This window comes from Salvelinus fontinalis, chromosome 7 (genome assembly GCF_029448725.1).
Source record: "Salvelinus fontinalis isolate EN_2023a chromosome 7, ASM2944872v1, whole genome shotgun sequence".
NCBI lineage: Eukaryota > Metazoa > Chordata > Actinopteri > Salmoniformes > Salmonidae > Salvelinus > Salvelinus fontinalis.
The window spans coordinates 50,427,045-50,452,906 of NC_074671.1; the positions used below are offsets into that span (position 1 = coordinate 50,427,045).

The 25,862-nt window shown below is 41.1% G+C and overlaps 1 protein-coding gene across 1 annotated transcript; it reads left to right on the top strand.

Annotated features, from left to right (window-relative positions):
- Positions 1 to 465: 465 nt before the first annotated feature.
- On the top strand, positions 466 to 24,123 carry LOC129859629 (zinc finger protein OZF-like). Its single transcript, XM_055929662.1, has 2 exons — positions 466 to 944; positions 16,850 to 24,123. The coding sequence occupies exons 1-2, from the start codon at positions 656 to 658 to the stop codon at positions 17,794 to 17,796; spliced, it is 1,236 nt and encodes a 411-aa protein (XP_055785637.1). The 5' UTR covers positions 466 to 655; the 3' UTR covers positions 17,797 to 24,123.
- Positions 24,124 to 25,862: the final 1,739 nt, after the last annotated feature.

A 25,862-nucleotide genomic window follows, 5' to 3' on the forward strand; every position in this document is an offset into this window, starting at 1 on the left:
AAGGCTCTGTTAAATACAGTAAAGGGTGTGGACTGGATATAGGGGTGTGTTTAGAGGAGACATTTTGCATGGCATGTTTTTACAGCCTTATTTGGATAAGAGGGTTTGGTGTGATGGTGTACAAAAAAAAAAGACTGACCATATTCTATATCTATGGTAAAAACAATAAGCATATGTACTAGAAATGAACAATATGAATAAAGTTTCTCTCAAGATCTTGAGACTAATACAACCTCATAGTTTGTCTGAGGTTAAGATTACTCCAGTGCTAAATCCTGTATTCAAGTTGATAACCAACAACCATAATAAAAACCATGATTTACTAAATTATTAAACAATAATTCTGCAAACCATAGGGATAATTCCTACTGTCAGAGAATACACCAAATCCAATTAGTGCTCAAAGATTTGACTTGGAGTAATGCGCCTTCTAGTCTCCACGCGGTAGGTGGCGCTTTCTAGCTTTATGTCTCGCTAAAATCTGACCGGATGCGCTCGCAAGAACACAGTTACCAAAGATGGCGAAACATTGATAACAAAAAGCAATATATTCTTTACAAATAGTATTATTTCGTGATTAAGCTGCTGGAAAAAACGTTTAGAATCTATATAGATTAAGCAATTGTGCCCGGTTAGAAAAAAACGAGGGTTTACAATGACGGAGATGAGTGTTTTACATCAACGGTTAAGCTCCGTCATGGACATTCTAGCCTCCGCTGCCGTGACAGAGATTTGCAAATTAGTAGAGGATTGCTGTGGAGCGTTAAGTGTAGAAGTCTTTCAAGGCAAAGAGCAAATCAAAATGCTAGAGAAGCAACTCAGCCTGACTGAGTCGAGGTATAGGTCGATGAGTGGCATAGAAGGGCAGACGCTTGTTACCTGTGGTTCATCGAGAACCAACAGTCCTTCGGGCAATTCCCCCGCGGCTGATGCTGAAGACGAAGGTGGGATATCGATTTGTAACTGTCTTCAGGGTTGCTAGGTTATACAACGGGTGTGTATAATCCTGAATGCTGATTGGTTAAAACCGCATTCCAGCCGGTGTCTATTTAAGCAATAAGACCAGAGGGCTTCGGCTAAGGGCTGTTCCTCGACGCAACACGGAGTGCCTGGATATAGCCCTTAGCCGTGGTATATTGGGCATATACCACAAACCCCTGAGGTGCCTTATTGCTATTATAAACTGGTTACCAACGTAATTAGAGCAGTAACAATACATGTTGTCATACCTATGGTATACTGTCTGATATATCATTGCTGTCAGCCAATCAGCATTCAGGGCTCGAACCACCCAGTTTATAATCCACATGTTGCCACGGGCTAAATCTATGATGTTAAAATGCCTATTTACTCTGTTCCATCTCACTGCGCAATCCACTGTCTCATCAGCCCATCCAGGCAATTTCTAAACTTGATATCCTCTATAAAAAGCATCTAGACATTATCTCACATTTTTTTTAGACTAACATTTAGTTTTGAACAGCGGAGATTTGTATATACCTTGCTGTCTGTCTCCGACATTTGCAAAATTGTTTCAATATTCAAATTCGATCTCCTGCTGTTCCATAGTAATGAACGTGTCGGGATGAGACAGAGAAGCAGGCAGTGTTTCTCAGCCAGTCGAAATCATGAATCAGCTGGCATCATTTTTTCAGGATATATACAAAAAATATATAAATTGAAAAAATATTAAACGAAACAAGGGCAGCTAGTTTGCAGTCTTTCCAGCTTCAGTTTGAAGTGATTGTGTTTGCTGTGTTGTTGGCTAGCTTCTCTGAACAACTGTCTTGACAAGTGAGCATATTTTCTATGTGAGGCGAAATTGCGCCTCATTAGCTAATTATGATGGATGTATCCAAATAAATGTCACAAGAAAAGAGCTTAAACAAATGCAAATGCGGCTACTTTATTGTTCATCTGGCTGCACTTTTTGACGTGACTGTAAATTAGCCTTAGTTGGTTAGCTAGCAAGTAAGGGATAAGAACATATGGCAATGGAACATTTAGAACAAACAACTGGGTCATGTCCATAGATACAGAACAAAAAGACTGATCGACTGGTTCGTGTCTCTAGCAACCGAACCGATAGAACGAACGACCACCCGGCTTGGGTAGCAACCCTAGATCTGTGTCGGGACTATATCTTGTGGAAAGATTAAATAGTATGAATAAATTCATAAAAGTAACGTTTTAATGAAAATATGTCAATCATTATTTGAATATGTTGGTAACCCGTTGTATAAATGCCTTCAAAGCCGGTGTTTGGAGGATATATTGGCACGGTTTGCAACGCTCGTGCCAATATATCCTCCAAACCAGGGGCGAAAATCTGAGATCAACCTTGGAGGGGACAATTACATTAAATTTTCTCAAGAGCAATTCCTGAGGGGGACACCAAAAGTAGTGCTGTAACACATAGCATACGTTGTTAAATGTATATTGAGGAACCATAATTCCTACAACTGGATAATTGATAGGTACAGTAGTTAACTGAAGGGTTTTCCCAACTTGTTCAAATGTTTAAATCATTATAATTCTACTACTAATAATAGTTATAGCAGTGCTCCTTACCAGTCCAGTATGTATGCAGGTATTCGTACTTACAACCAGCAATATCAAGAAAGGTCAGTAGGTGACAATGGTACTGTACACTGTATGGGTGTAGTTTTCATAAATACAATGAACATGGTGTGATCACATCTAAAAGAATCTCCATTGAGAACCATCACAAAGTTGGTCTCCGTATTGAATTGACCTTTTAATTGGACTTTTTCTGATACATTTATATAGTCATTAAATATGTCCACCTGGCCTGAGTCTACAATATCTTTGCAAGAACAAAAAGCTTAAAATAAGTAGTTCTAAAAGCAAAATAACTACTTCAATGAAAAACCCAAATAAATCAAACAAAATATCCTTCAGTGTCTCAACTCAGCCAGTGTCTCAACTCAGCCAGTGTCTCAACTCAGTCAGTGTCTCAACTCTTCAAACTGCAGCTATGGACAAGTATGTCGCACAAAGTAGGCCATTTTAAATAAAATAACATGAAATAAATCATTTGTAAGTGTCCTGAAAACTACTAAACAAAAGAACAAATATCAATTATACCAGGGGTTCTCAAACAGGGGTCCATGGACTAATTGCAAGGGGTCCGTGAAATAAAAAAGTGTAATGAATGTAGTCAGTACCACAAGGTTTCCAGTAAGTTTACATATAATATAGAGGGGGTGGAGGTCCCTGAGGACTGCTCAAAACCTCGCCTGCCTTGCCTCAAAATATGCAGGGGTTCCAGTACCCCAAAAAGGTTGAGAACCACTGCTATACACACTACTGAACAAAAGAACCGAGCATATGTTTGCGGGTTTCCTCAACAACACATCAGTTGGCACTTTCGCAATGCCCTTGCCTGTTGTCTCCGACACCCTGTATAGCCCAATAAACTCCTTGTGAGGGACATGGTCATGGTCAACATAACGCAGACAGACACTCTCCTGTTCAGCACCAGAGACATCTTGAGTACCATCAACAATCAATGAAAATTGTACAATCGGAAGAGACCTAATCTCAGCTGCAATGCCTCGAATGACTATTGGCCATGATGTTCAGAATTTCATTCTGTGCTTTGGGGCCTGTGTACATTGTGGTACGCTCTGTTAACCACTTCAGTAAAATGGGATCATCCTCTTCTGCCCTAAGTTTCAAAATCTGGTATAAATTCCCACTGTCATCCGTGTGGCCTCTAAAGGCTTGTCCCTGTCTTACTACATGCCGCACCGAACTAACAATTTTCATCAAGCAATGCCTTGCGTCATCCAGCTGTTTAACCCACGCGCTGGACATAACTGGACACTGATTGGATTTAGCTGGTGTGCTGTTACAATTACAAAGTGGCGGTGGGTTTGGCAATTTTGATGTGCTGTGAATTTTTCAATGCCTTTTCTCCAGTTCCTAAATCCTGCACTAATGAAGGCAGCATCAGCTCTTTGGCCAAAAGATGGCTGGCTTGAAAACCCTTGGCTACAGTGAAAACACAACACTCCTTTTATTGATGGATTATAATGTAGCCAGGGGAAATCGCGAAACCATCTCTCTTGAAACGTCAACACTCTGTTGGCAAGAGTTTGCGGTTCTATAAATTGTGGGTGTGGCTGATATGGTTTTGTGCCATCACTGTGGTAACTGGACAATGCTGTGCCACTGTCCCCTATACTGGTGCTGCTGGCAACAAGGGTGACACTTGGTCCTGCCGTGGCTGTGACACTGTCCTCTGAAGTCTCTCTTCCTGGCTCTTTCCCTTTCACCCCCCTAACTGACTCAGCCGGTCTCCTAGAAAATAAATAAGGTGTTTGCCGTACTCCTAACTACCGGTACCCAAAACTACACAATTAATCACAACAGCAATACCATTGCCGTAAACAAATCTTAGTTTAGTCACCAGTTTAAGTTGAGAGTGGGGGTATCCATGGCATTTTCCAATTATGTCCCTATTTTACAAGTCAAAAAAATTGAGAACCTTTCATAATGTTGCCAAACAAAGACTCAACAAACTTACCTGAGACTCCCTGTCTCTGCCAGTCTGTCCCTGCATATCTGTCCCCAGCTCTGCTGTCTGTGTGCCATCTGTTGCCTGCTCTGCCTAATGACATCACTGTGAAACATTTCTATTAGCATTTCACTTCTTTCTTATGAACATTTTATCAACTAGTCTTTGAGATATTAGGATACTAGAGTTCTTACTATGCGTTTTGGTGTACTGACAAATACTCTGATGTCCGTCTTCTTACTTTTTTCTGCCATTTTTCTACCTGGCTGGCTGGCTGGCCTAGCTGCACACACACACATTTACACAACACATGCTGCAACCTTTTGTAATTTAAATAGTTTGTTTCATATTGGCTGGCTTCCAACAATAGCTGAATTTGTAAAGCTAGCGAGCACCAATTCCGTTTCTGTGTGTTTGCTATTATCTTTGCTACCTGGTTAAATAAAGGTGAAATAAAATAAAATAAAAAAAGTTCACTAGCGACAATTTATCTTTTGCAACGAGACCATTATATATATTTAAGACAATGGTAGAAGAGAGTGTAGTTCTGTTCTGTTCAGTTTGGACTTCAGTTTATTGCTAACCTTATCACAGGGACGTCGAAGCACTACAGCTGCATGCTGATCTTGAAATAAACTGACGATAGCAAAGATTCCATCTTTGACGACGCCACATAAATTGAATAGGTACTAGCTAGCTTGATAGTTAATGTTTGCTTTAGTTTGCGCGCTAGCTCTGCAAATTCAACTAGTGTGTGAACCCTGCCAACATAAAAATAAATAAATAACATTGCTATGGACCTGCTATGGATTGACTGGATTAACCTCACGTCAGTTACGTACATGTCCCTTTCGGACAGTAGATACGAACCCTTTATTACCTTGCCAGCTAAAGAACTGGCAGTGGATCAAACCATTGTGAGGCAAAGGGCGGGGGGGGGTCGCAATCTTTTGAAATTTAAATGCGCTATTAAGTGTCTATAATCAGCACAAGTGCTTTCATTGCGTATTATTAATATTATTGAAATTACATAGTTATGTTTACAGTGATATATTGGGGGGGACAAATCATATTTTTCCCAAGATGGGGGGGTCGTGTCCCCCCCGTCCCCCCTGGGATTTCCGCCTATGCTCCAAACACTGGCTTTGAGGGCATTATCACGTAAATGACTACTGAAAACTGGCTTCAGCAGCAAGAGAGGAGTTGCCACCTTTATCCAATAGGTGTCTCCATAATGACGATCTAAATCTAATTTCTTTACCTTGTTCTCTGCATTTTGCCCTTTGTTATTGGTTCATGATAGTGAATGGTTCAAATGTATGTTGTTTTTTCAGAACATTCTTGTAAAATGGTATTAATACAAGGCACATTGCTCTAAAATAATTGTATTTTCAATTAGAGTATAGAAATCCAAAAGCTCCAACAGTTTGCTTTTTGTCTTTTCATAAAAAAATGTTAATTCATGTGTGGCTGCAGACTTCCATCCCTCTGAACAGTCAGTAATGTTAATAGGTTCCTCTCTGTCCTCACCTCGGCTCCACTGTACACAGTTCTCTCTCTCCTCTGACTTTCTGGCCAATGTTAGCTAGGTTGTGACATACAGGGCTCGAGACTGACTTTTTTCTTCACCGTCCCAGAATTGTCCAGAAGTGCAATTTAAATCGTCCCAAACTGATTATTTTTTCATATGCCGACATGGGGCTACTCTAGGACCAAGGTCGTTCACAATGATTTAATTGGCTGCCATGACATTACTTTCATTAATCTGATGACTGTTATTTATCAAATCAACTAACTATGTTTAATTGTTACCCGATTTTAAATGATTCATGTAACAATTAACTCATTGGGATTTGGGGCACTATGAGAGCGGTTGTTTAAAGACTTACCATCTCCTGAATGAAACTCTAAAGGTCTTTACCTATCACATCCATAAAACAGTCAACGTATTAATCATAACCTGATATCATTTCACAATTCTGAACAGTTGTAACCTCCCTCATCTGCAAAAAACCCAGCCTTACTTATGATTCAGTACTGCACAAATTGGTTTAATTATGTATTTACTAACTAACTGGTAACACAGGATAAACATACACACTTAATACATTAAAATAGGTCCCTAGCGGACTGACCCAATATGGCGGCTTGTTACAAAGGAGATTGGGAGGGCGAGAGAGAGGGACAGAGACATAATACTTTGGTACATTTAGAAACTACTCTCACAGTTATCATATACTTTGCACATGAACCGCCACCTGTTTGGAGTAATAAATCGTGAATGTATTTACGTGTAAATGTCTTGGTTTTTCGTGGATTTCTGTCGGAACCAGGCCTTCTTGGAAAGGGTGTTGGGCATTTGTGCGGCACTCTTGTCCGGCTCTGATTGTCCAAAAGGAGTCCCCACCTGTCTCTTCTACTGTTATTCTTCCAATCGCTCTGGAAGATGATTCTTTGAAGATAGGCTAGCCAGCCGTGTCGATGGTTCCCATGGTGGTGAAGAGAGTAGCGTATTATGGTGATTTGAGAAGAGTAGTAGAATGGTCCCACATAAGTTAACTTTTCCAGATACTTTACTTAGGACAGCTAATCAGCCATACCAGTGATTGTCCGGGAGGTGAGGTTATTGTCTCTGCCTCGTGTTGAGATTTCAGAGTTCGAACCACTTTGGAGGTGAGCTGCAGCTAAACTCCTCTCTGGTCTGATATGTTAATTCTTAACCCCTCATTTTATACAGTTCTTCAAAAGGGGCAGTTCATGAGCCTGACACCCTCTCTGACCTCACTCAAGGGGCGGTGACTACTCACTTGTACAAAGTTATAGAAACAATTTCCTCTTTATAGTTTCTATGATCACATCCCTCTCTTAAAAACCTCTTAAGGATCCGCCCCTGTTTTTCAATTTTTTTCTTAAAATGACATACCCAAATCTAACTGCCTGTAGCTCAGGACCTGACTGAAGCAAGGATATGCATATACCTGATACCATTGAAAAGGAAACACTTTGAAGTTTGTAAATGTGAAATTTATGTAGGAGAATAACACATTAGATCTGGTAAAAGATAATAAAAAGAAAAAAACATCTTTTTATTTTTTTTATCATATTTGAAATGCAAGATAAAGGGTACAATGTATTATTCCAGTTTAGGCGCAATTTAGATTTTGACCACTAGATGGCAGCAGTGTATGTGAAAAGTTTGACTGATTTAATGAACCATTGCATTTCTGTTAAAAATGTTGTATCAAGTATGCTCAAATGTGCCTAATTGGTTTATTGATACATTTTCAAGTCCATAACTGTGCACTCGCCTCAAACAATAGCATGGTATTCTTTCACTGTAATACCTACTGTAAATTGGACAGTGCTGTTAGATTAACAAGAATTTAAGATTTCTGCCCATATCAGATACGTCTATGTCCTGGTAAATTTTCTTGTTACTTACAACCTCATGCTAATCACATTAGCGCACGTTAGCTCAACCGTCTTGCGGGGAAGACACCGATCTAGTAGAGGTTAACAAAAACAGTTATCATTTTTTTATTTCATACACAATGTGGAGGATGGATACTTCGTACTGTAGTGTATATACTTTTCAAGTTATAGTATTTCTTTTAACATTTTTAATGACATCATAAAATAACAACCAACATGACATTATTTTTTAGATCGCTTCTGACCCTTCCCCACGTTCTATGTTAGACATTTTGTTCCAGTATTCACTTTAGAACGAGTTATGGATGCATCGATATGACATTTTTGGCCGAAACAGATATCCAATATTTTTCTTGCAAAAAAAAACAGATACCGATACTTAACATTTTAGCGGCCTTTTAAGCATTCTAGTACAGTTAAATAGTTGAAACACACACACACTGACCAAAAAGTTATTTTGTTGGCATTTAAGTATGTCCCCATTACCAGTAAAACATAATCAAAACCTATTTCACTGTCACTGTGTCCATTTCCATTTTGTCCAGCTGTGTCTGTAACATTTCACGTAAACCCTGTTTTTTGTCTGCATCGAAGTATGGGTCCTTGTACCTAGCATCAAGCATGGTGGCGACACAGTAAAGAGGCTCACAGAGAATGCCACCGAATCGCTTGTTCATAGCCTCTTGTAGAGTACTTTTGCAAGTTTTAACCCCTTGGTCTGTGTCGGCAGTTTTGTTGAGTAGGAGTTTTTTTATTTCACCTTTTATTTAACCTGGTAAGCTAGTTGAGAACAAGTTCTCATTTACAACTGCGACCTGGCCAAGATAAAGCAAAGCAGTACGACACAAACAACAACACAGAGTTACACATGGAATAAACAAGCGTACAGTCAATAACACAATAGAAAAGAGAAAAAAAGAGTCTATATACAGTGTGTGCAAATGGCGTGAGGAGGTAAGGCAATAAATAGGCCATAGTAGCGAAGTAATTACAATTTAACAAATTAACACTGGAGTGATAGATGAGCAGATGGGGATGTGCAAGTAGAAATACTGGTGTGCAGAAAAGTAAATAAAAACAGTATGGGAATGAGGTAGGTAGATTGGGTGAGCTATTTACAGATGGGCTATGTACAGCTGCAGCAATCGGTTAGCTGCTCAGATAGCTGATGTTTAAAGTTAGTGAGGGAAATATAAGTCTCCAGCTTCAGCTATTTTTGCAATTCGTTCCAGTCATTGGCAGCAGGGAACTGGAAGGAAAGGCGGCCAAAGGAGGTGTTGGCTTTGGCGATGACCAGTGAGATATACCTGCTGGAGCGCGTGCTACGGGTGGGTGTTGTTATCGTGACCAGTGAGCTAAGGCGGAGATTTACCTAGCATAGACTTATAGATTACCTGGAGCCAGTGGGTCTGGTGACAAATATGTAGCGAGGGCCAGCCGACTAGAGCATACAGGTCGCAGTGGTGGGTGGTATAAGGGGCTTTGGTGACAAAACGGATGGCACTGTGATAGACTGCATCCAGTTTGCTGAGTAGAGTATTGGAAGCTATTTTGTAAATGACATCGTCGAGGATCGGTAGGATAGTCAGTTTTACGAGGGAATGTTTGGCGGCGTGAGTGAAGGAGGCTTTGTTTGCGAAATAGGAAGCCAATTCTAGATTTATTTTTGGATTGGAGATGTTTAATATGAGTCTGGAAGGAGTTTACAGTAGAGGTCGACCGATTATGATTTTTTTTAACGCCGATACCGATTATTGGAGGACCCAAAAACCCGATACCGATTAATCGGCCGATTTAAAAAATAAATATATTAATATATATTTTTTTAATTGTTTTTTTTATTTTTGCTTATTTTTAATTTTTTACTTTTTTAAATTTGTAATAATGACAATTACAACACTACTGAATGAACACTTATTTTAACTTTTAATCAATAAAATCTATTTAGCCTCAAATAAATAATGAAACATGTTCAATTTGGTTTAAATAATGCAAAAACAAAGTGTTGGAGAAGAAAGTAAAAGTGCACTATGTGCCATGTAAGAAAGCTAACGTTTAAGTTCCTTGCTCAGAACATGAGAACAGGTGGTTCCTTTTAACATGAGTCTTCAATATTCCCAGGTAAGAAGTTTTAGGTTATTATTGGACTATTTCTCTCTATACCATTTGTATTTCATATACCTTTGACTATTGGATGTTCTTATAGGCACTTTTGTATTGCCAGTGCAACAGTATAGCTTCCGTCCCTCTCCTCGCCCCTACCTGGGCTCGAACCAGGAACACATCAACAGCCACCCTCGAAGCATCGTTACCCATCACTCCACAAAAGCCGCGGCCCTTGCAGAGCAAGGGGAACAACTACTTCAAGGTCTCAGAGCGAGTGACGTCACCGATTGAAACGCTATTAGCGCGCACCCCGCTAACTAGCTAGCCATTTCACATCGGTTACACCAGCCTAATCTCGGGAGTTGATAGGCTTGAAGTCATAAACGGCTCAATGCTTGAAGCACAGGGAAGAGCTGCTGGCAAACGCATGAAAGTGCTGTTTGAATGAATGCTTACGAGCCTGCTGCTGCTTACTACTGCTCAGTCAGACTGCTCTATCAAATATCAAATCATAGACTTAACTATAACATACATAAATGCAAGCCTTATGTCATTAATATGGTCAAATCCGGAAACTATCGTTTCGAAAACAAGACGTTTATTCTTTCAGTGAAATACGGAACCGTTCCGTATTTTATTTAACGGGTGGCATCCATAAGTCTAAATATTCCTGTTACATTGCACAACCTTCAATGTTATGTCATAATTACGTAAAATTCTGGCAAATTAGTTCGCAACGAGCCAGGCGGCCCAAACTGTTGCATATATCCTGACTCTGCATGCAATTAACGAAATAGAAGTGACACAATTTCCCTAGTTTAATATTGCCTGCTAACCTGGATTTCTTTTAACTAAATATGCAGGTTTAAAAAAAATATACCTCTGTGTATTGATTTTAAGAAAGGCATTGATGTTTATGGTTAGGTACATTCGTGCAACGATTGTGCTATTTCCGCAAATGCGCTTTTGTTAAATCATCCCCTGTTTGGCGAAGTTGGTCTTCACACAGTTCGCAACGAGCCAAGCGGCCCAAACTGCTGAATATAGCCTGACTCTGTTGCACAGAACGCAAGAGAAGTGACACAATTTCCCTAGTTAAAAGAAAATCATGTTAGCAGGCAATATTAACTAAATATGCAGGTTTAAAAATATATACTTGTGTATTGATTTTAAGAAAGGCGTTGATGTTTATGGTTAGGTACACATTGGTGCAACGACAGTGCTTTTTTCGTGAATGCTCTTGTTAAATAACCGTTTGGCGAAGTAGGCTATGATTCAATGATAAATTAACAGGCAGTCGCATCGATTATATGCAACACAGGACAAGCTAGATAAACTAGTAATATCATCAACCATGTGTAGTTAACTAGTGATTATGTTAAGATTGTTTTTTATAAGATACATTTAATGCTAGCTAGCACCTTATCTTGGCTCCTTGCTGCACTCGCATAACAGGTAGTCAGCCTGCCACGCAGTCTCCTCGTGGAGTGCAATGTAATCGGCCATGATCGGTGTTCAAAAATGCAGATTACCGATTGTTATGAAAAGTTGAAATCGGCCTTAATTAATCGGCCATTCTGATTAATCGGTCGACCTCTAGTTTACAGTCTAGCCAGACACCTAGGTATTTGTAGTGGTCCACATATTCTAAGTCAGAGCCGTCCAGAGTAGTGATGCTAGTTGGGTGGGCGGGTGCGGGCAGCGAACGGTTGAAAAGCATGCATTTGGTTTTACTAGCGTTTTAAGAGCAGTTGGAGGCCACGGAAGGAGTGCTGTATGGCATTGAAGCTTGTTTGGAGGTTAGTTAAAACGGTGTCCAAAGAAGGGCCAGATGTATACAGAATGGTGTCGTCTGCGTAGAGGTGGATCAGGGAATCACCCGCAGCAAGAGCGACATCTTTGATATATACTGTGAAAATAGTCGGCCATAGAATTGAACCCTGTGGTACCCCCATAGAGACTGCCAGAGCTACTCAATACCATGACAGAGGGTATCACGTCTGCTGCAGCCGCAGTTGATGAGCTTATTTCTCGAGTCAGTTGTTCGAAATGGAGCTAGGAGTGTGTTCATGTTTCCAAGTTTCAAACGCCATTGAAATGGCAGCAGTGGTATGACTACCAGCACATTCTTGTGCATGCAATACGACTTTCCTCAGTACAAAATCCTTGTCAACCCACTGTGCTGTCAGACTCTGCATGCTCATGGAGCTGACACCGCTGGTCCAAACGCCAGTCGTGAAGCTAATAACAGTGACGCCAATAGCAAGTAGCTCATGGATGTGCGTTTCAACAATACTGTGCAACTCCGGTATGGCAACATCTGAAAAATAGCGCCTACTTGGTAGTGTGTACCGGGGCTCGAGGTGCTAGACCATTCGGTGAAAGCAAACAAAATTAACTAGCTCTAAATCTGTCCTTCAAAGTTCCATAGCTCCCTCCCCAGGCTCCGGGGCCGCCTCCGGGGCCTGAGAGGGTGGTACTGCTCATGCTAGTACCTCATGTAAATCCTTTGGCGAAAAACTCCTTCAGTCAGACATCGCTTCATGGTTCCCACCACATTTGCAACACTTCACATTCTCTACACTTCTACAACACATTAGATGATCTCCTCCACAACATGGACATCTCAGCTTTTCCCTTCTGCATACACATTCCGCATGTTCAAAAGCTTTAGGGGCTACACTGCATCACTCTTGGCACAAATACTCTGACATGATAATACACATATCCCAACTTCACCTAGTTAGGGAGGGACTCTCCTTTAAAAAAAACAAAAGAACACTCCTCACTCTCTCTCCATTAACCACTCAATTTAGCCGACGTGGGTCAACCACTCCAGGGATATTCTTATTTTCTTTGAAGTCAACTCCCCATGAAACGCCCGACATTACCCCCTTAATCTGAGTTTTCACATTGACGGGTGCCCTGCTCCCAAGAGCTACAAAATACAAGTTTTTCAAATCAGATGAGCCACAACACGCGCTCTTTCTGCTCCGCGGAAGTACAAGAAATCAAACTAGCCTACTTCTCGTGATCCTCACAGCTTTAACTTTACCTAATACTTTTCCCACCAGTTGAAATATCACAAACGGAATCCTCAAGTTTGGCATTTGGGCCATCTGCTCCTCTTCTACAAACTGTACTCCTACCATGTAAGAGGACACATTATCAGAACTCAACATAACTTTGCTCCTTTTTCCATTCTCTACACTCCATTCTTCCACTATTCCACCGCCATTAGATTGAAGATCCAAGTTTGCACCTGCTTCCGCCGTCCTCGCTTCAGTCACGCAAGATCCCTCGTTCATTAGCAGCACCTGGCTCTCTAGGTACGGCTATAACTGGTTATTGTCAGCATTTGAACTAATCATAGAGCGGATTCGATTATTCTGAGCCGTGGGGTACCGGCTCGTGGCGTGTGAACCATTTCACCCATTGCAAAGCACGCTTACCCGGGCCAGATGAATCAAATCCCCTCACTAGTCACGAAATGGTCAAGTCAGGGGTCGCGTTCCCCTGCTCATGCATCAATCAATGGCTGCGTGCCACGTCAATAACGGTGTCCTGACTGACAGATTTCTACAACATATGTGGTTAGCTGATACTGTAAAATACCTATCTAGGCATTGTAAGATCTGGCAGGCCTCTCACTCACACACAGCACTGTATTCCTAATTATCCCAACTGACAAATTAAGAAGATTGAAATACTGCTAGTTTAAAAAAAATATTTTGTCAGTAGGCTAGCTAATGCTATAGCAGGTCGAAATGAATGGGTTGATTTAGCATTAGCTAACCTAGCATTCTGACGAGAAGCTCACTTTCATTAAAAACTAGCAGTATTTCAATCTTCTCGATTTGTCATTTGGGTTGGAACTGGTTGATGGAACAGAACCGAAAAATAAAACTTTTTCAAGGAAAAGAACCGGGAATGAAAGTGATGTATACGGTTCCGGAACTGAACCATTATTTTAAACCGGGCATGTTTTTCTAGGAACACAAAAAACGCAACAAGACGCCTATGCAAAGCCCTTACACTGTCACTCAAACTTCTTCCATTGTCTGCCTGCAAGCTGAAAATCTTTGCCTCCCCCTCTCCCCTCCGAAGCATAGGCTACTGTAGGCCAGGGTTTCCCACACTCAGTCCTTCTCCACCCTCTCGCTCTCTTGTCGCATCTCGCGCAATACCCTCGTCTGTCCATCGCGGTAACTAGCTTGCCAGCTCCATAGAAACCTGCTCTATCCGCACTGTTGGGGAAGTAATTTACAGGTTAAAAAGGGAACAATATGAACGGTCATTTTTTGGTTTGAACCGGTTCAGAACTTTATTTTGCTGGGAGAAACAGTGGGACGGAACGAAAAAATAGTAGTTCTGTTCAGAACAAAACGATTGGAGAATAATTCCGGTTCCAACCCCTGGTTAGGATAATTAGGAGTACGTTTTCCGAGCCATATCTCACGTCGGTTGTCCTGATCGTGGCATAGCACTGTTCTGACTAGAGAGAGAAGTAGTGAACGTCTAGGATTCTTATGGCAAGCAAGCTCCATCTGGTCCGCCACACTAGGACTGTGAAATGAGCAACATTAACAATGGGTAACAATAGTGGAATCAAATGTTCGCCTCCAAATTAAAAGACCTGTATTGAAAACAATTAATTAAATGTCCTGAACAAAGTTGGAATGTCATTAAATTAATTTGTCTTTTGTTGAAATGATGTATTTGACAACAGAAAAAATCTGTTAATCTCACTCTGGATGTATTTGACTGCATGATGGCATAGGGGCATACACTGTACTAGTGCCTCCTCTGTCATACAGTTGCAGGCCTGTATGAGCTGCTGCGGTTGCAGGCCCGTATGAGCTGCTGCGGTTGCAGGCCCGTATGAGCTGCTGCGGTTGCAGGCCCGTAGGAGCTGCTGCGGTTGCAGGCCCGTAGGAGCTGCTGCGGTTGCAGGCCCGTATGAGCTGCTGCGGTTGCAGGCCCGTATGAGCTGCTGCGGTTGCAGGCCCGTATGAGCTGCTGCGGTTGCAGGCCCGTATGAGCTGCTGCGGTTGCAGGCCCGTATGAGCTGCTGCGGTTGCAGGCCCGTATGAGCTGCTGCGGTTGCAGGCCCGTATGAGCTGCTGCGGTTGCAGGCCCGTATGAGCTGCTGCGGTTGCAGGCCCGTATGAGCTGCTGCGGTTGCAGGCCCGTATGAGCTGCTGCGGTTGCAGGCCCGTATGTGCTGCTGTCCTTCAACTGCAGACCACTGATGGCAAGCTACCTCCCTATAGCCTGAATACTAGTAATGGGGAACAAAAATTGATATAATTACACATGGGTATATTAGTTTTGATAGATATTGTATAGTTTTGACACTTGCAATATTGTTGCGCCAGTTGGCTGTACCTGCACCTGTATTTTTCCTTCATAGCTTGTTCTCCATCTTTTTAAGTAGGGAGCCAATTTGTTTTCAGCACTTTTATTTCCCTGACTGATCCAAACTTGTTTTCTCATGGCTGTCTCTTGTTCCTCTGCAGCAGACATATGGTGAGCAATATGTTTCGACCGTAATAGTCACAGTATTGAATCGCAATACATATAGAATCGTGAAAATCAAATGACGTATCGTATAGGCACCTAAGTATCGTGATCGTATCGTGAGTTCCCTGGAAATTCCCAGCTCTACTGACTACCCAGCCACATTGTTTCGGCCAAACGCCACACCCACTAGTATTTCTTCTCCACGATGAGTAGGGATTTGCTTTGGTCCCAGAAACCGATGGGTTGGGCCAGATGGGGCCTACTTGAATCACGAATCACAACATTGGCTTTGACTCTCTGATTGGTTAGAGACGATCCAGTCACTGACGCATGTGTTTTGTGCAACGCCCCCTCATTGTAACATTAGCACTAACAAATTCTAGGATGTCAGTTTCAGATAGAATGTGTGGAGCTGTCGATAAAGCAGTGGAATTAAATTCAGGTTTGAGACGTCAGGCAAACCTCTCTCCTGATAGGATTCTAACTCTACAATCAATAGGGCAGGTTTCATATTTCGAGAGAAATTTAGAAATCATTTGCAGTCAATATTAATTTTTAATGCGAATAGAATAAACAATATCAAATCCATGTTTATTAAGTACAACCTCTGTAGACATTCTCTCGTGGACAGACTACGTAAACATAAATGGTACAGTAGATGTGTCTTCGTACTATCGCCACTGATAGCTAACGAGCAGCAATATATCCGGTGCTTGGATTTTTCCTCACTGTTTTTTTTTTAGACAAATCACGATTTCACAGGTCGATAGCGTCTTTAGAATTTCGGGAGGGGACTTTCTGCCCGTATCTTGCAAAGAGAGAGGTTGGAGCTCCTCGTTCTTGTTCCACTCCTCGTTCTAGTATCTCTTCTCTTAACACGTATGGACCTAGAACTTAATTGAGCAGCTGACCAATTACGCAAGACTTGAGTTCTGGGTTAACAGAGATTACTGAAGACAAAGTTGCTCGCAGTACTACCCTTGTGTTTTTTTATGGACCATTAGTGTTGTTTAGACCAGTAATGAGCTTTACCCCCTCCATTATAATCATTAGTCAGATTGCGGTTGTTGGTAAAAAATTATTGACTATTATATACGCAAACTGTTTGGGCCAATCAACAACAGCACAGATGAGTGCGAAATCTTGAACATAGGCTGTCTTAGACCCCATTTATCTTATGTCAGATCATCAGTACCTAGCTCATCAGCTTCTAACTTCTAACTCATCTTTTCTCCTTCCCTTCAGATTTCCAGCAGTTCATTGTCTCTGAAGAGGAGTTTCCCCCTGAGCAGCAGCATTATAAGCAGGAGTGGAGCCCCAGTCTGGGGAAATATAATTGGAACCCCATAGAGATTAAAGAGGAAGAGGAGGAATTCAGTGTCATCCAGGAGGAAGAAGATTCTGTATTCACTCCTGCCTGGGTGAAAAGTGACTATGATCAGTACCCAACTCAGTCCTCACAAACCCAAAGTGAAGAATACAAAGACAGAATGGCCTCAACAGAACAGATCAAAACAGAACCTAAGCAAGATGATTCCTCAGAGACAACCAGTGACTCTCATCCCCAGTGCAAATTAAAGAAGACATGGACAGAAAAAGGACAAAGCTCGAATGGTAGAAAATCCATGGATCTGAAATCACCAGTAGAAAGGAGACACACAGAAGAGAAATCATTTTGCTGTAGTGATTGTGGTGAATGTTTTTCTCAGATGGGAACACTGGATTCTCATATGAGGACCCACACACGGGATAAATCGTATCACTGTCAGGATTGTGACAAAGTATTCACTCGGATTGACTGCTTCAAATTGCACAGGAAGGCCCACACAGGAGAGAAACCGCACCGCTGTGGTGAATGTGGCAAATGTTTTTCTCAAGTTGGGTATCTGAACTATCACATAAAGACTCACACAGGGGAGAAACCTCATCGCTGTCATGATTGTGGCAAATGTTTCTTTCGAGTTGGTGAGCTGACACTTCATAAGAGGATTCACACAGGCGAGAAACCACATCGCTGCCAGGTCTGTGGCAAATGTTTTGCTCGTCCTAGTAATCTGAGTTCTCACATTAGGATTCACACAGGGGAGAAATCTTATAGCTGTCATTACTGTGGCAAATATTTTCGTCATAAAGGTAATCTGACAACACATATGAGGATTCACACGAGGAAAATCACATCATTGTCGCTATAGTAGCAGATCTTTCAGCACTGGCGGTAGTCACATGAGTTCATGAGGATAATCACATGAACGATAAACTATATTGCTGTCAGGATTGTTGTAAATATGAAACTAATTGTTTGAATCTGAATTGACTGGGGAGACGGAGAGGAAGCGACCACATTACTGCCATGACTAGAAAATATTTAATGACTGCCTTTGTTTGACATTGTGTATGAGCCATTCACACGGGAGGAATCTTACAAGCGTCTGTCAAATGCTTAAGTGCCAAAAGTGTGTTGAATTGTCATCAGAATAGACACTGAAAATAAACTATTTAGGTCAAGTCATGATTGCTTCAAAACAAAGCAATGCTTAAGCGGATACATGGACATCAGTCAGACGATTGAGTCACATTTTGTAACTTCCACCTGTGAGTGGAGATACGGTTCTTGGGTGAATAATATACTCTTGTCTTTTGCTTTTTGTAATACTACAAATAGTTACTATTGTTCATAGTTTTATACTTGATTACATTGTATAGTCATCTTTAACTTTCCATGTGAACCCTGCACAATATCTGTCAAATAATTAATCCAACGATAGTGATACGATTATTTTGATCTGATAAAGCCTACGTTGATGCAAGCTGTAATCGAGTCCAGCTCAACCGGTCACTTGAACTGGTCCAATTGAATCCATTAGAAACCATTAGATTCCAGTTCAGCCCACGAGACACCAGTAACCATTCTATACCTGAACTAACTGGAATTTCCCCTAGGGAATTGATGCATTGTTTATGTACGCATGTATGATACCTACTTAAGTGTGTTATTGTGTGTTTTGCCCCCTATATAGTACTGTCTTCCTTGTATGTCATGATAAAACATTTTATGGAAAAGTTATAGAATGATTTCTTGAAAAGAGTGGGAGCCCTGTTAAAAAGACCAAAAATTACTTACATGCTGACCAGACCGGATACGTCGCGTGCGCGAGCGTCGTAAAATAAATGTAGAAATCCATGTTATTCAATTATTGCACCCACACTGCTTGCACGCGCCAACGAGCGTCTGCGATGCCAAGGGCTAAAATAGAAGTCGTTCCTATTTCTGACGCAGATCGCGCTGAAAGTCATCTCCTCATTGGTTTATAGAAGCAGGTACCCATGTGCCATCTCCTCATTGGTTATACCCACGTGGGTGACTGAAAGACGAACTTTGTTGCCATGGTAATACAATGAAAGTTTAGATGCGATCACCATATAAGTTCAAAGGTGAAAAAGCCTGGAAGGAGGAGAGATGACTAGAAACTATTCGGTTGGCCGTTTTATGTGTGGATTAATTGTCGGTGTAGAAGTCATTGTGCATTTCAGGTAAAATAACAACTCAATGTTTATATCCCAGGACAAATTAGCTAGCAACAGCAAGCTAGCTAAATAGGACAAATTAACATTAGCTAGCAAGTGCAAGCTAGCTAGCTAAATTGCCATACATGTTTAATGCTTTTTGACCTGTCCCCAAATTAATGTCATTGGTTCAGAGTTTGTTTTGATATTTTAACCTGCGTGTCGTGATCGCGTTTGGTGTGGGGGGGGCAAAATAAATGTATGTAAGTTAGCGCACGATTGCTCACGAGCGCAGCCGGTTTGGGTTCCGTGTTAGAGGTCCATGTGTTTTATGACTAGTATAAGATATGTTGATAATACAATATTTTAGCCTTTATTATTAATTTTACAGTTTCACTTGACATGACTAACTTTGAAATAATTACACTTGACCTGGAAGCGCTTCATTACTCTTGTTGGCTTCACAGGTGACAACATGAGCTAGCTATAGGCGTTATCTGAAAAATGTCTAAATTGGAGTTGAGAGTGATTTTTAACCAACGATGTTGATTTATGCCTAGGATTTCTTTTATGTCTAGGCTACATCTAGCAAGCTTACGCTGGGTCACTAGCAACCTGCCTCTGCATCATTTATAGCCTGAACAGCCGCTAGTGGTCGCTGCAAGGTTATTTTAGTTTTGTGATTTAATATTAGTTTTTTATTTTGATTAGAAATTCAGTTTAGTTAGAGTTCGTTTTTAGACTCGATTTGCTAGTTTTTTTTTAATTTTTAGTTTTGATAGAAATTTTTATTTTGTTTTTATATTTAGTTTGTGTTAGGGACAGAAAGTAGCCTATGTGTGGGAGGCTAGGAGACATTTGTTGTTGGCCCATAGTTTGTTTTCTTAGGATGTCACTTCTTGCCACTGGGTGCTGTACTACATAAGGTGATGGGCCTGGACCATAGACATCTCTGTGTCACGATGGCATCTGTGAGAGAATGGGCAGTGCCTTTGAGGCCATCTCATCTTAAAAAGTCTATTTTCTTCTTCACGAGTCAAATTCCTAGGCTCCTGATGACCCGGCTGTCAGGACTCCAACCGGGTCGTCAGGTCATGCCAAAAAGGTCAACAGGAGGGAACAGACAATGAATTGGGAAGTCCCGGCGAGTTGACAAAAGCAAAATGGCGGAAGTCCTCAATGGCACTGCCCGTGCTAACACAGGCTTTTGGCCAGTAGAGACAAGTATTCCGACCCTTTACTCAGTACTTTGTTGAAGCACCTTTGGCAGCAATAACAGCCTCGAGTCTTCTTGGGTATGAAGCTACAAGCTTGGCACACCTGTATTTGGGGAGTTTCTCCCATTCTTCTCTGCACAGCCTCTCAAGCTCTGTCAGGTTGGATGGGGAGCGTTGCTGCACAGCTATTTTCAGGTCTCCAGAGTAGAGGTCGACCGATTTATGATTTTTCGATACCGATTATTGGAGGACAAAAAAAGCCGATACCGATTAATCGGCAATTTATTTAAAAGAAATAATAATAATTATATATATATATCATACACACACACACACATTTTTGTAATAATGACAATTGCAACAATACTGAATGAACAATGAACACTTATTTTAACTTAATATAATACATAAATACGCACACAGCTCTGAAGTGACAATGATACTGAAGAGTCTGCTTAGGAGACAAATATTCTCGACTGTTTGAATAAAAATAGAGTTTAAGTTACCTGTGATGAATGTTGAAAACAAAAACTTTAATTTCTATATGCAGGAAATCCTTTTTTAATAATGGGCATGGTAAGAATTGACAACCAAAGTGCGAGTCATAATTCCCATGACACCTAGCAAAATCTGAAAAGCGGTTCCTTCATTTATTCCATAGGATATTTTTAGATTCACTTAAAATAAGGTCTGTGTTTCGTGTAGGCTTACATCACCGTGCCAATTTTATAACTGTGTAGATATCTATAGGACAAGGTAACTCTGATCAATATTGGCTAAATATAAGCGAAGATAAAAAAAATAGAGTGGATTTATGAAAATATGTTGACAAACGTTACCTTATCCTAGTGAGATTTACACGGGTATCAAAACGTCGAGGCGGTTTAAGCCTGCACGAAACACAGACCTTATTTGAAGTAGATCAAGACATTCTCTATGGAAGACATGAACGGTAAAATAACAATAACCCTTCCAAATTCAGCCGCAAGTTATTACAGGAATTATAACGCGTTGACTATTTCTCTCTAAACCATATACCTTTGACTAATCCGGAAACTATCACCTCGAAAACAAAACGTTTATTCCGTTCCGTATTTTATCTAACGGGTGGCATCCATGAGACATTGCACAACCTTCAATGTTGTCATAATTATGTAAAATTCTGGCAAATTAGTTCGCAAAGAGCCAGGCGGCCCAAACTGTTGCATATACCCTGACTCTGCGTGCAATGAACGCAAGAGAAATGACACAATTTCACCTGGTTAATATTGCCTGCTAACCTGGATTTCTTTTAGCTAAATATGCAGGTTTAAAAATATATACTTGTGTATTGATTTTAAGAAAGGCATTGATGTTTATGGTTAAGTAAACATTGGAGCAATGACAGTCATTGATTGATTGTTTTTTATAAGATAAGTTTAATGCTAGCCAGCAACTTACCTTAGCTTACTGCATTCGCTAACAGGCAGGCTCCTCGTGGAGTGCAATGTAATCAAGTGTTAGAGCATTGGACTAGTTAACTGTAAGGTTGCAAGATTGGATCCCCCGAGCTGACAAGGTTAAAAATCTGTCGTTCTGCCTCGTTCCTAGGCCATAATTGAAAATAAGAATGTGTTCTTAACTGACTTGCCTAGTTAAATAAAGATTAAATAAAGGTGTAAAAAATTAATAAATACAAATAAAATAAATAAATAAAAAATGGCAAATCGGCGCCACAAAATACCGATTTCCGATTGTTTAGAAAACTTGAAATCGGCCCCGATTTAATCGGTCGACCTCTACTCCAGAGATGTTGGATCGGGTTCAAGTCTGGACTCTGGCTGGGCCACTCAAGGACATTCAGAGACTTGTCCCGAAGCCACTCATGTGTTGTCTTGGCTGTGTGCTTAGAGTCTTTGTCCTGTTGGAAGGTGAACCTTCGACCCAGTTTGAGGTCCTGAGCGCTCTGGAGCAGGTTTTCATCAAGGATCTCTGTACATTGCTCCGCTCATCTTTGCCTCGATCCTGACTAGTCTCCCAGTCCGTGCCGCTGAAAAACATCCTCACAACATGATGCTCCCACCACCATGCTTCACCGTAGGGATGATGCCAGGTTTCCTGCAGACGTGATGCTTGGCATTCAGGCCAAAGAGTTCCATCTTGTTTTCATCAGACCAGGGAATCTTGTATCTCATGGTCTGAAAGTCCTTTGGGTGCCTTTTGGCAAACTCCAAACGGGCTGTCATTGCCTTTTACTGAGAGGTTACTTCCATCTGGCCACTCTACCATAAAGGCCTGATTGCCCGAGTGATGCAGAGATGGTTGTCCTTCTGGAAGGTTCTTCCATTTTCAGCGGAAGTCTGGAGCTCTGTCAGAGTGACCATCGGGTTCTTGGTCGCCTCCCTGACCAAGGCCCTTCTTCCCCGATTGCTCCGTTTATGGCCAAGCCCCCAGCTCTAAGAAGAGTCTTGGTACTTCCAAACTTCTTCAATTTTTAAGAAATATGGAGGCCACCGTGCTCTTGGGGACTTTCAACGCTGCAGCCATTTTTTGGTACCCTTCCTCAAATTTGTTCCTCGACACAATCCTGCCTCGGAGCTATATGGACAATTCCGTCAACCTCATGGCTTGGTTTTTGCTCTGACATGCACTGTCAACTGTGGGACTTTATATGGACAGGTGTGTGCCTTTCCAAATCATGTCCAATCAATTGAAATTACCACAGGTGAAACATCTCAGGGATGATCAATGGAAACAGGATGCAGCTGAGTTCAATTTCGAGTCTCATAGCAAAGGGTCTGAATACTTATGTAAAAAAGGTATTTCTGTTTTATTTTTAATACATTTGCAAAAATGTCTCATCTAAAAACCTGTTTTTGCTTTGTCATTATGGGGTATTGTGTGTAGATTGACGAGGGGGGTAAACTATTTAATACATTTTAGAATAAGGCTGTAATGTATCAAAAAAGTCAAGGAGCCTGAAGACTTTCCCGAATGCACTATCACTGACTAACCCCTTCAAATAGGGTTAATAAAAATAAAACAACACTTCTTCACAAATCTAACAGTTCACAGCCAGCCTGTGTGCGTGTGTGTGTTCACCCAAACATGATTTTCTGGTTGATCAAATCAAAGTTTATTGGTCTATACACAGATTTGCAGATGTTATCGCAGGTTCAGCGAAATGCTTGTGTTTTCAGCTCCAGTAATACATAATCCAGTTATGCATAATCCAGTAGGAATTAAGAAATATCAGAACGAGCAATGTCAGAGACTGGACTATAAATATAATGTATATACACTGAGTATACAAAACATTAATAACACAACATTTCTAAATATATAATACCACTTTGACATTATGGGGTGTTGTATGTAGGCCAGTGAACAAAAACAAAACTCGCAATTCTATCAATTTTAAATCCAGGTTGTAACAACAAAATGTGGGGGGAAAAGTCAAGGGGTGTGAATATTTTCTGAAGGTAAATCCATATACTTTTCCAAATACTTTTCTTTCTGCAGGTGAATCCAGGTGAAAGCTATGATCCCTTATTGACGTCACATGTTAAATCCACTTCAAATCAGTGTCGATGAAGGGGAGGAGACAGGTTAAAGAAGGATTTTTAAGCCTTGAGACAATTGACACATGGATTGTGTGTGTGTGTGTGCCATTTGGAGGGTGAATGGGCAAGACAAAAGATGTAAGTGCCTTTGAATGGAGTATGGCATTAGGAGCCAGGCATACCGGTTTGAGTTGGTCTCCTTGTAGACTAAGATATGTGTGGTAATGACTGATTAAATAAATTGCCTATCGTGTTACCTCTTTCGCCTTTTCTTAATTCTATTTTACTTTTAGATGTGTGTATTGTGAATTGTTAGATACTACTGCACTGGTGTAGCTAGGAACACAAGCATTTCGCTACACCTGCAATAACATCTGCTAAATATGTGTATGTGACCAATAAAATGTAATATTATTATTCCAGCCTTTTACCGTTCTCATTGTTGGAGTGGACACGTTGTTTGCAGCACGCACAAACTATGGTACACTTGTGAGAAACACGTTTTGTTTTGTTTTGTCAATTTAGTCATTGTCTTTTGTTTGGTGCGCTCCTGTCAATGTTGAGTAGGGACGCGCACCTGATTTACACATTAAAGTAGGCCTATATGCTATCTGGCCTGCGCACACATGTAGGCATACAAATGTGCCCAATTGGAGATCTGATAGTATTTATGATTGGCTTAATGTGTAACAGTATAACTTTAAACCGTACCCTCGCCCCGACACGGGTGCGAACCAGGGACCCTCTGCACACATCAACAACGGTCGCCCACGAAGCACGGTCGTTACCCATCGCTCCACAAAGGCCGCGGCCCTTGCAGGGCAAGGGGCTACCCTACTTACAGTCTCAGAGCAAGTGACGTAACTGGTTGAAATGCTACTAGCGCGTACCCGCTAACTAGCTAGCCATTTCACATCCGTTACAAATGCACCACCACTAATGAGCTGTGGCGCTTCTCAAAGTAATGTTTTCTTCACCTAAAACAGCAAGGAAACAAAGCCTGTTTTTACACCAATTGAAAATAACAATTCCTCAATGTATTTAAAAAATATATTTCCAGCTCTCTCCCTTTTGATAACCACAGCGTGAAAGTGAAAAGTGTCATTCTCTGATCCAGTGGAAACGTCATAAAATAGGCCTACCTGATTACTTCTTGTTCCTTGCGCAAATAACCTACAGCTTGGTCTGCATGGGAAACTTGGGGCGCAGAATATTTTGTACAATGTTGCAAGGAGCTTCAGGCTGGACCCAAGCCAGCAGGAGCGACAGGAGAATAGTTGGGTCAGGTTAAGGGTGTTTTCTTCTGGTTATCTTGGTCTTTGGCTCCCTCTTGAGTCATTAGTGTCTTATTTAATCAAACAGTGAGCTTAAAGCATCAGACAAACTCAATGCATATATTGTTGATTCTATTAAAACACAGGTTGTGTCTATATATGGAAAAATACATTTTAAAATGTTGAATAATTGCTTTTGTCAGGGACAGCCCTACTTAGGTCAATCATTTTCCCCATTGTAACTGAATGCCTCTGCTTGTCTGCCTACTTTATATAGCAAGTCACAACCATTTTTTGTGAACTGGGTGGTGTACCAAATAAACTGTCCACTGAGTGTATATCACATGTATCTATAGATTAAAATCTGATCTGCAAGATACAGCTTCCACTAACACCACAGGGGAGACGGACACCAGAGGATACCGAAGATGATGCCACAGATCGTATCTGCCCCAGGCCGGCAGGAAATGCTTAAAAAAGAAAGAAAAAAAAAGCAGTCCAGGTTGCTTTTCATGTTCTCCTGCTTTTCTGCATCAAAGTGGACAGCTCTAGGGGATAGTCATTGTTACACCAGACAAAGAAATCACATCATGGATTCCCAGCTGTCCCACAATTTGGTAATGGTACTCATGATTAGGTTTGAAAGCATATGTATCACCAGCTTTTTGACAGAGGTAATGACAACCTGTAAATCTTTTAGTCTGGGCACTTCATCTTGGGC